Below are 12,006 nucleotides of genomic sequence, written 5' to 3' on the forward strand. Positions count from 1 at the left end.
GTCGGCTACTTCATGTTGGTGACCGCCGATACCTTTTTAGGATTAGCTTCAATGCAATGGCAGCTGACGATATAACCTAAGAGAATACCCGATGGGACACTAAAGATACACTTAGTGGGATTCAATTTCCATCGGTACTTTCTTAGGCTCTCGAATGTTTCCTCGAGGTCGGTGATGAGGTCATCGGCAGTCTTAGACTTAACCACTACATCATCGACATAAGCCTCGACATTGCGCCCTATCTGTTTGGCAAGGCAACGCTGGATGGCCCTTTGGTTGGTGGCGCTGGTGTTTTTGAGTCCAAAGGACATGGTGGTGTAACAATAAGCACCAAAGGGCGTGATGATAGAAGTCTTAATCTGGTCTTCCTCCTTTAAGGAGATCTGATAATAACCAGAGTAGCAATCTAAGAAGCACAGGAGTTTGCAACCGGTGGTGGAGTCAATGACCTCGTCTATAGGAGGTAGGCCGAAGGGGTCCTTAGGGTAGTATTTATTGAGATTGGTGTAATCAACACACATCCACCATTCTTTATTCTTCTTTTATACAAGGACTGGATTAGCCAACCACTTAGGACGATACACATCTTTGATAAACCAGCTGCTAAGAGCCGTGTTATTTCTACCCTAATCGCCTCCTTCTTGTCCTACGTGAATCGTCGGAGCTTCTGCTTGATCGGCTTGGCGGTTGGCGAGACATTTAAGGAGTGCTCGATTAGCTATTAGGGCACCCTAGGCATGTCTGCTAGTTTCCATGTAAACACGTATGTGTTGGCGCGTAGGAAGCTGACGAGCGCGCTTTCCTATTTAGGATTGAGGCTGGTACCAATCTTGGCGATCTTGTTCTTGTCGCCGGTACCGAGATCCACCTCCTTTGTCTCCTTGGCCTTCGTACCTGCTTGGGGTGCTTCCACCGTCGAAATCTCCTGCTCCTCTGTAGGTACCTCCATGGACTCAACAAGACAGCTATCCATGCATGCTAAAAGATCGAGCGCCTCAGCGAGTGCAAGGCTCTCTCTCTCTCACAAGCATAAGCGACGGCGATGTTGGCACGTAAGCTCAGGACACCTTGTTCCACCAACATCTTCATGACCAAGTACGCATAGTGCCGTAGGGCCATAAACTTGGCTAGACACGGTCGACCAAGGATGGCATGATAGGCGGTGTTAAAGTCGGCCACCATGAAGTTAACGTACTCATTACAAAAATTCTTGATGGTGCCAAACTGGATGAGCAATGCAATCTCGCCCAAAGGCTGGGATGCCCTACCAGGTACAATTCCCCAGAAAGGAGAGTCAATAGGGGTGAGGTCCACTTTGGAGATGCCTAACTCAGTTAGGGCTCTGGCGAAAAGTATGTTGAGGATGCTCCCGCCGTCAATGAGGACCTTTCTAAACCGCACCTTTTGGATGATGGTGTCCAGCACAAGCGGGAACCCCCCTAGATAGGGAATATCTGACCACTGGTTGGCCCTACTGAAGGTGATAGAATACTCTGACCAGTTTAGGTACCTAGGATCGGCGATGGTGTCATTGTTGGTGACCGATAGGACCTGGTGAGCGGTAAGCTTTGGCCTTCGCTTGTTCTCGGAGGCAGCCGTTCCTCCGAGATTGTCCCAATGGTCTTCTTTGATCTTGGAAGTTGGTCTTGTTCGCATCCTTGGGGAGCTTAGAATCCTTGTGACCATCATCCTCATGGTCGTCATGCTTCTTGGACCTCTTATTCTCCTCATCGTGATAGGCCTTGGCTAAGCCATAGCACTGCCGCATTGTATGTTTGCTATTTTTTTGTATGAGGCATGGACCATCCAGAAGCTTCTCGTAGTCATCATCATAGTTGTGCTTAGCGCATGGTTGCTCAACCAAGGCGATGATGGTGTCTAGTCAACTACGATGAAACAGCCTTGCCCTCGAGCCTTCCGGCCTATCATTATAGGGGTAGTCGCGGTCGTCATCACGCCGTTCTTTGTGGTGATCATCATTGCGATGCGGCTAGTAGTTGGATCGAGAAGTCTAGGCAACATCATCCTTATGAATTGGCTATCTGTAACATCTCACCAATTGTATGCAGCGTCTTTCGGTTGAGCTTAGAACGTAGCTCGGGGTGGTGATAAAGACCCCGAATAAACGCTGAGATAACCTCGCCGTCACTTATGTTGGGGATGGAATTCCTTGTTTCTGAGAAATGCCTGATGTAGCTGCGGAGAGTTTCACCGGTTCTTTGTAGAGCCTCTCCAAGTCATGCTTCGTTCCTAGTCGAACGCACGTCGCCATGTAGTTCTCAATGAATGCACTCTTGAGATCATCCCAAGAGCCAATGGAGTCTACCCTCAAACTGGTGAGCTAGTTCATTGCAGAAGGAGCAAGCATAACAGGCAATTAATTTGCCATTACATCACAGACTCCCCCAGTAGTGCACACAGCATTGGCATAAAGCTGTAGCCACTGCTCGGGGTTGACTTTGCCATCGTAGGGTTCAACCCCAGAAATGTTGAAGTCGACAGGCCATTGAACGGCTCAGAGTCTTGCTGTGAAGGGGCAAGGTCCTTCGGGTTGCCGGCAGTGGGAATAACAACGTTGCCGGCAGCTGGCAGGAGAGCATCGATGGGATTGTCGAATTCATCATCATGCTGTTATCGACAAATGGCCTCCTCTCGTGGCGCTCGTTGCGTTGCCTCTCGATGCGGTTACACACATCATGGCTAGTGTTGAGGACATTGCGAACGACGCCGACAAGTTGATCAACTTCCTGATTGGTGTTGCCGGGATTGGCCTATTAGGGAGGTCGGTTCTCGGCTCTTCACTGGCCTTGCTGATTCCCGGCCCCTTGCTGGCTAGGGTTGATGGGGTAGTTGCCTCTTGATGCCACCATAAGGTGTTGGCCGTCCCCCTGGTGGCGACCGAGGGAGATATGACTTCCCCCTACTCATTGGGAGTGAGAAGGATGTTGGCCTGTGGAACGATGGCGATTCGACGCCGTGGAGTGGGAGGGAGCCTAGTCGTTGCGGAGCTCATAGACTTGAACTTGGGCTGCTTGAAGCAGCGCTCTAACCTTGATAATCTCCGGTGTTTGTTGGAGTCTATCCAACTCATGAGCGGCCATAGCTAGATTGGCGCTCAACGTCTGCTTGACGTCCTGACTACCAACGTGAAAAAATTCTTGATCAAGATTGTGAAAAAGGGCGTGGATTACCTCCCGCATTGGCTGGGTTCCCGCCAGTAGCATTGGCAGCATTTGCTTCTTCCTGATGACGTCACGCACGATCAGCATTCCTCCCTTCAAGAGCTCCACACTGGGCGCTGGTCTCCACATCTTGAGCAATGCTGTCATGACTGACCATGAACAGTTTGCCAAGAAAATGCCAAGGCATGGCAGAGTAGCTAATGGCGGCCCTGGTGGAACCCTTGGAATCTGACCCTGGATCTTCCTCCAGGATGGTAAGCAAGGAATCCCCATCAAGCGGATGGATTTGCACCATGTTCACTATTGGCGCCGCCTGATCAACCTTTGGCAGATTGAATCTAGAGAGGTCGTAGCGGTGCTGGATCTAGTCGGCAAAGCGATCTTGCATGGAGTTTTGGTAAGTGGCAGCTCCATTATTCAGTCCGAAGGGATGAGCCTTCTCGAAATCCTCCATTGGGGCCTATCGACTAGCCTTAGGTAGATCGGATACAGGGAGTGGTCGGCGACAAATCGTGCGCTCCTCTGGAGTAGCCGTAATCTCCAAATCTTCATCTTGCCACCTTAGATGGTGTGAATGAGCAGAGTGCTCGGCGATGACCGTCTGGTGGTACAGGCGTGACGAAAAATCATCACTTTCATAAGATCGATCTAAGACGGACTCCGCAAGAGACAAGCAGTCGGCTAAGCCTTTGCTGACCCAATCAATAGCAATGATCAGATCGTCTTCTTCAACGAGCTTCCTTGGCCGATGAGGCACCGAGCGGCGAGCTCTAGGCGAGGAAGATGACCTAGAATGGAATCTGAGATCAGATCTACTGATGCAGATGTTGGCATGTCAGCACATGATTATCCTGCACCGCCTCCACTATCTCCCCTTCACCGTCGAAGTTGATGACCAAGGAGATAGATCCGACCGTGAAGAACTGGCCTGGCCAGGGAGAGAACGGAGAGCTTAGAACGTGGACCATCTGGTTTGCCATTGGAATCAGCACGCACACCCCTACCTGGCGCGCCAACTATCGACGGGATATCGTCGATAGTCCACCGAGGGGTATACCCATGATGGTAGATTTGTGTGTTAGAGGTACGCGTGATCAGGAACTTGATGGCAATAGAGTCATAAGATTTAGACAGGTTCAAGCCATCAATATGATGTAAAACCCTACATCATGTGTTCTGTTGGTTTGTATTGATTGAGGTGAATTGGATTATTTTGAGGGGATCCCCTGCCCGCCTTATATAGTCTGGGGGGTAGGTTTACAGGATGGTTAGATCTAGATCTAGTCGGTTACATAATAATCATAATAAGGAATATGATATCTAGCATATCCGATCAGATCTCTATCTATCTTCAAGTGTAACACCATGTGTTTTGCACCATGTTAAAATCCACTAAAAATTTGAACTTTTTAAAAATTTACAACAAATTAAAACTTGATTACTTTATTCTCCTCAAGACCGTTTCTAAACATACGTTTTTTTTCAAAAACTCTACATTAAAAATACACCATATGCATATTTGTGTCGCGTAGGAATAATATTAGTGCTAGAAATATTTTTAGGAGTAGAGAAGCGCTTCGCATTTAAATTGTTGCATTTGTGCTTGAAATGTATGTATGAATGTTTGAATGATTGTGTGATAATATGTAGGAATTTAAATATTAGCCTGGAATATTAGCCGGGCTCACAGCACAGTGCGGTCAGCCCTGACCATTGACTGGGCCCGCATGTCAGCCGCAGTGAAATTGCTAGGCGTACCCGGAATCGTACATAGGAGAGTAAAGATAAGCCTTTTTCATTCCAGAAAATTTCCCAGAAAATTTCTAAATAAACTAGAGCCACCCTAGAACCTACCCAAACTTTTCCCACTCCTTTTCCACCAACTAAAATCCCAAAACAATTTCCAAGTTCCGTTCCATTCGCGTTTTGCATATAAATTTTGGCAATTTATATCCTTTCCATCCAAACTCCGAATCCCGTAATTCTTCCACCAAAAATCTTTCAAAATCAAACCCTACATATTCATATCCTATTTCGTAATTTTTGGTGCTCATTTAAATTCTAGTTATGTTTGTTTGTCCGTGTCTTTTAACCATAGTTGTACCCACCTACTAACACCATTTAGCACCATATATTCGTGTATATGTGTACACCATGACATGTATGCAGATACCTGAATTTACGCACACATCCCACACTTAGAATAATAGACATGCATACGTAGCGGGTATATATATATAGGGAGAGTATATTCAGTAGCCAGCTACAAAATAAGTTATTCTGTAGCTACCTCCATTTACGATAATTTTATATACTAATTTACGATAATGTCAATACATATTTACGATAGTTGGGTTACTATAACACATGGAGATATTTACCATAACATTATAGTAAACCACTTAGTAAGGAGTTACTATAATATCGTAAATTAGTATAGTAATTATCGTAACTCAAAGTGGCTACAGAATAAGTTATTTTGTAGCTATATATATACCTATTGAGCGCTGTACATATCCATGGCTAACCACACATCCATTACTCCACCCTAATAAACCCTAGGCATGTACAGTGCATACACGTATGTGCCGCTAACCTTAGCCATCACCCATGATAACCTAATAATCATACACCCCTGCTTAACCTATACCCGGTATGTGTATATGGATACATGTGCACGTACCTAACCACCTAACCCCAACTTCATGAACACGTATACATGAACCCACTTAGTTAACCACGCCAAACCCTTTGTGGACTTGTAGAAGGCAGTCAGACCAGTTATGATGACCTGGTCAGGCTTTCTCTTTCAGGTTCACATAATAGTAAAAGATAATAATGTGGTCTGGTTTCCACCAGAAAACCTCACCACTCTAATCTAACCCATAGGAGCCATACCCTGTTGGATGGATTCCTTCCATTCAACCCTTACTTCAAATTGACATAGTAATGATAGCCTTAGTAGTATATCCCGCTGACCAGTAGGATCAACCTATCCACAATCTCTTCTTTCTCTTGCGAAGTTTGTTTGGTTGTACTTCCTTTGTTCCCCTTCTTGGTGTTTTTCCTTGCTTGTCGACGCTAGACAACGTAGGATAGAAGACGTGGAGTCAAGCTTATGGAACCCAGAAGCACCGTTACGTCAAGACAGAGAAGCAAGAAGCACAAGAATCAGGATCTCGGAATAAAGATATAATCGTCAGCGAGCGGAGGCAAGTCCTAACCCCACCTATCCCTTTACCTCCACATTATTTAATTACCTCCCTTCCACCACCACCATCTTGTTAACCTCCACCATAAACCCTCCACTTTCCCACTCCACTAAATGACAAACTCAACTTATATTATTTAAATCCTCACTTGTGAATTAATGGAATTATAATGATATATGAGCTTGACTATGATAACATGATGATATGGTAAATGATGGTCTTAATAAGAACTTGAGGATAATAACTATGAAACTTAAACTGGTAAAACTAGACTAAACAACGACAGGGGGCGAGTGAGGGGTGACTTGTGTGGTACAAGTTACCTTGGCAGGATCACCTAGTGAGGGTTCCTGTTGGGAGATACTTGCCTCGGTCACATAAGGACCGGTTCGTAGGCCATCTCACCTAGTGAGATATTTCGTACAACCACATGTCTATATGGGTAGACTAGATCTCACACCCCGTTAGATAGAAGTATAATTCTACTAGGAGGCCGGTGTTGGCAGTGGAATATCAAGAGAAGACACGGATGCTATGTGCATCTTTCATGGTCCGGTTGGCGTAGTTGCTATGTGATCCTCCATGTAAAGCCCCTTGATTTTGGCCGCGTTCGAGCCCATACTTATTAACTGGATGATTTGGTATCATCCGAAGTATTAAGATGGGATGATTTGGTATCCTCCCGAGCTTAGTGTGTTTTCCAACCCCTGAGAAGCCATGGTAGAATTATATGGAAATCTAAGGTAGTGCCCTTTCGGGTACGGGGTCTCGTTAGGCCTGTTCCTTCCACCGCACATGGTTAGGAATTGCGCCTATCATGTGGCAAAATTTGTACAACCTCTGCAGAGTTTATTGAATCTATTCGAATAGCCACGTCCTTGGAATGGGCAGATGCTAGGATGAGATCACCTATGATTAGACTTCTCTTAAAATAGTGGAAATCTGGTAAGACGTATTTTACTAATATGGTACATTGTAATTAACCCCGGGAACTGGTGAGAATGGTAATACTTTGCCAGGGCCCAACCTATAATTATTACTTCACCCTTTCACTCTCACTTCTACCTTAACTACCTCGACCACTTTAACCACCTCCACATATATAGCATATCCCTACCACCTTCACCTCCACATGAACCAATTAACTCCACCACTAACCACATCCATATATAGCCTCCCCCTCCACCTCACTTTCACCCAAAGTTAGGGCTTGCTGAGTACTTTATGTACTCACTCCACTCTATGTTTTTAGGAATAAAGCTGCAGGAGTATATCCGAGGATGGAGCTACCAAGGACTACGAGGAGTACACTCGAAGATGGAGCTGACCGAGCTACACAAGGATAGGACCATAGGAGGATACTCGAAGACAGAGCTGACCGTCTACATGAGAAGCTATGCTAGGACATATGAGTACGCTTAAGAAAAAAGTCTAGGGTTACGTCCGCACTCCAAGTTGCCTGTAGGAATGGAGTCACGACTAGATATAACCGTTGTCCTAGAACTTTGATATGCGATGCAAGGCCGATGGCCCAAGCTATGTAACATGAACCATGTAACATGTTTTCCCCATTAGCAATAAAAGTATGGTTTGTTGATATCAATCTTGTTCAATTGTTCATATTAGCTACTGATCTAGGGACTGATACATGATGTACAGTGGACCCTCGATTAGGGGGGCCTTACATCAAGATTCCTTCCTGTAGCCTTGCGGTGAACGCCGAGCAGTGCCTTGCACCACACACCATCCCTGATGGTGAGGCCCATGCCTTGTACTGTGGGTACCCGGGGTTATACCCCCCATAGAGTCGCTGTGGATAGCGAGAAGATCGAAGCCGTGACAACCTGGCAGTAGCCGTGTTCGGTGTGTGGCTTGCGCAGCTTCCTGGGACTCACGGGGTACTACCGCCGCTTCATCAAAGATTACGGCACAATTGCCACCCCCCTTACCTAGCTGCTCAAGAAGGAGGGGTTCGTTTGGACACCAGAGGTGAGAACAGCTTTCGACGGCCTCAAACGGGCCCTATCCACTGCCCTGGTTCTCCATCTTCTAGACTTTGACAAGCTATTCGTGGTGGACTGTGACGCTTCTGGCTCTGAGTTTGGGGCGGTCATTCACCTAGGCGCTGGCGCCCTAGCATTCTTCAGCCGACCCTTCGTGCTCGGCCATCTCAAGCTCGCCGCCTACAAACGGGAGTTGATAGGACTCATCCAGGTGGTCCGACATTGGCGGCCTTACCTTTGGGGATGCCACTTCATCATTCGCACGGATCATTATGCGCTCAAGTTCATGCTTGACCAGCGCTGGTCCACTATTCTACAACATCAGTGGGTGAGCAAGCTCTTTGGCTATGATTTCAATGTCGAATATCGCCTTGGCCACCTCAACACCATCGTCAATGCCTTGTCTCGATGGACGGACGATGATGCACACCTCAGTGTGCTCACCAGGCCCTCCTCCAAGCTTTTTGAGGAGCTCTGCCGGGAGCTACAAGACAAAGCCAACTTCCGTGCCTTCCTTGACTCTGTGGTCGTCGAACGGGGCACGCCGTGGTGCATCATGAATGGCCTCATCCTCCGTGGCACCCATGTGTTCGTGCCCGCCACATCCACAGCCCTACCCACGGTGCTCCAACTCGCCCACACAGCCGGCCATGAAGGTATGTAGAAAACCCTTCAGCGCCTCCACCTGGATTTCTTCATCGAGCATGATAGGTGGCTTGTTCGGGAGTTCGTGAGCTCCTGCTCCACATGTCAATGCAACAAGACAGAGGCCCTCCACCTGGCTGGTCTTCTCCAACCTCTCGAGGTAACGTCGCAGGTCTGGTCGGACATCGCACTTGACTTCATCAAGGGCCTCCCCCGCGTTCATGGCAAGAGCGTCATCCTAACTGTCGTCGACTAATTCTCTAAGCACACCCACTTCATCGAGCTCAGTCATCCGTACATGGCGACCATGGTCACCAAGGCTTTCTTTGTTGCCATTGTTAGGCTCCACGGCTTCCCCAACTCCATTGTCAGTGATCGCGATCCCGTGTTCACCAGGCATATCTGGCGTGACATCTTCAGGCAGGCGGGGGTCAAGCTATGGATGAGTATGGCCTTCCACCCACAAATGGAAGGCCAGTCTGCGGTGGTCAACAAGACCATCGCCAAGTACTTGAGGTACAGCACCGGTGACAGGCCACGGGTGTGGCTCGACTGGCTCCTGTGGGCTGAATATTGCTACAACACCACCTTCCACTCTGCTCTCTGGGTGACACCTTTTTGAGGCCATGTATGGCGGCCCCCACTCGTCCTACTGCCTTACACGGCAGGGACTGCGCGCACCGACACCGCGACGGCAAGCAACGTGCACTGGAGTTCGCCGTGGGTGATTGGGTCTGAAGGATCGCGATGCGTTCCTAGCGGACGTTCGCGACCGCCTAATGCAAGCATAGGAGTACGCCCACAAGCACTGCGATGGCAAGCAACGTGCACTAGAGTTTGCCGTGGGTGATTGGGTCTGGCTACAGATTCTGCACTGCCCGACTCAGTCCTCGGTGCTGGGGCCATGGGCTAAGCTTAGCCCACCTCCCCGACAGCGCCCATATTCGTTGAGCGCATCGGCACTGTCGCCTACCGTATCCGCCTCCCCGACAGCGCCCGTATCCACGACGTGTTTCATGTAGGTGTGCTGAAGCCCTTTTGTGGGAGAATTTTTTTTATTTTTAACCTTTTTTAATACTATTTTAAAAAATAGCCCGGTTGATTTTTTGTCAAATCTAACATGTTTGGCCACACCTACTATGCTGGCGCTGCCAAACCACGCTGCCGCGCCATGCATGGCGACGCGGCTAGCCTGCCACCGTGGCCGGTCAGCCGGACACTAACTCGCTGATGTGGCTGGGGCTGCCGTACCATCTATATTGCCGTGCCAACCCACCTAGCGTGGCTTCGGCGACTTACAGAGCCGCTCACGGCTCCCTCTCTCTCCCTTCCTCATTTCTTTTTCTCTCCTCCACTCGGCTAGGCGTGCTCAGCGGCCGCACCGACGCCACAGGCGTCCTCCCGGCCAAATCAGCCTCTGGAGCTAGTTGGTGGTCGCCCCCAAGCTTCCCCCCAGCCTAGGGCAAGGTAAAGCCCCTCTCATTTTTGTGTTTTGATGGTGGATTTGAGGAGTTGGCTTGTTAGGTAGGGTTTGAAGCAAAATCTTTGTTTGGGAAGAGATGCAAAGTCTTGTACGTAGATTGAATACGCTAGCAAGCCTGGGTTTAGTGGCTGCCCTTGATTTTTAGTGTACATGTGGTTGCATTGCCGTATGTTTAGGTTATGATGTTAGTTAGTATGTTTAGTTTTATGTTTAGTTTAAGTGTTGGAAGGCAACTATAATGGATAAATGTTCTTAGCACCCTCCATTTCATTAGATGAACGACATGTGGCGTATGGAGAAGTGGCGAAAGCAGGGTCCTCTGAAAGTTTTGTACCCGGACCCCTCTTGCAAGGATGCACCTGTGTATCCTGAACTACCTGTTCTTAACTGTGACTGTGGTAAGCCAGCGCACGTGCTTCAATCAAAGCATCCGGATACCGCTTGCTGAGCCTACTACACATGTGGCGATTGTCGTGTAAGTAATTGTCTATAAATAGTTCATTTATGTTTCGTATGAATTACCTGTTTTGATGTTGGTATTCTATTTTGTAGCACTGGGAGAGGTCCTACTTCTTTTGGTGTATCGATGGGCCTAAGAAGTCTGACCCAAGGTTTCTCCTTTTCCACAAGACATGGGGGCTTCCTGCAACAAAATACGAGGACTTCAAGCATTGGGTTCCACCTCCCCTGAACCCTCCACCAATGACGGGCGAGGATAAGAACAAAGCTGCATCAAAGCGACTTGACAACCAGCCTCTGTGTGAATGGGAGATCCAGCTGTGGTTGAGGATTCATTTGTTTCTGCACAGTTTTGGTGTGGCAACAAAAATGAAGTACGTAAACCAATCGACAGTTCTTGTAAATTGAGGTATTTTGTATGTAATTTCTTATGTGCCTTTTTTGCAGGATGGATACAGGAAGTGTCGCTTTAGCGAGTGGCTCTATGGACCTAAGTCCCATTGGCCTGAACCAAAGGAAAAGGAAAAGAAGAAGGATAGGATAATTATCCCAGCCCCACCAGTGTTGTGCAAATGTGGCATTAAAGCCAAGTACGGCCTAGTTCCTTCCGAGCATGGAATAGGCCATTGGTGCGTCCATATGGTTGATTATGATGAGGTTGGTTATTGTTTAGGAATACTTCAAATAGAATTTGCGGCACTTAATGACTTATATATATTTTTTGAACAGAGCACTAGGAAATGTGATTGGGTGTCTTATGCTGGTAGAGATGAATTTTGGGAGACAGTAAAGGCGAAGCAGGTAATGGGACGAAAGATAGTGTGTGGATCTCAGCTCATCGACGTCTTCGTTAAGCAACACATACAGGAGATGCGTCGTAAAGCAAAAGAAAGGGGTATGCCAGGGAGGACAAAAGGTGGTTGGCTGTGGAGAAGAAGGCACAGGAGGAGAGGGCAAGGGAGGCTGAAAAAGTTTAGATGCAGGTCATGAAAGACCTTGTTGCTTAATTGCCTAGATTTTTT

At 47.7% G+C, this 12,006-nt stretch overlaps 1 protein-coding gene across 1 annotated transcript; it reads left to right on the plus strand.

The window, feature by feature from the left end:
* The first annotated feature begins 8,683 nt into the window (after window positions 1-8,683).
* Window positions 8,684-9,298, plus strand: LOC136489419 (uncharacterized). The gene is made up of 2 exons (XM_066486062.1): window positions 8,684-9,053; window positions 9,165-9,298. The coding sequence occupies exons 1-2, from the start codon at window positions 8,684-8,686 to the stop codon at window positions 9,296-9,298; spliced, it is 504 nt and encodes a 167-aa protein (XP_066342159.1).
* The last annotated feature ends 2,708 nt before the right edge of the window (window positions 9,299-12,006 follow it).

The sequence above is a fragment of the Miscanthus floridulus genome, chromosome 10 (assembly GCF_019320115.1).
Source record: "Miscanthus floridulus cultivar M001 chromosome 10, ASM1932011v1, whole genome shotgun sequence".
NCBI classification, from domain to species: domain Eukaryota; kingdom Viridiplantae; phylum Streptophyta; class Magnoliopsida; order Poales; family Poaceae; genus Miscanthus; species Miscanthus floridulus.

Coding starts and splice junctions, on each gene's coding strand:
- LOC136489419 (XM_066486062.1), top strand. CDS start 8,684: ATGCTTGACCAGCGCTGGTCCACTATTCTACAACATCAGTGGGTGAGC. Junction 9,054..9,164: donor CCACACAGCCGGCCATGAAG/GTATGTAGAAAA, acceptor GCAACAAGACAG/AGGCCCTCCACCTGGCTGGT.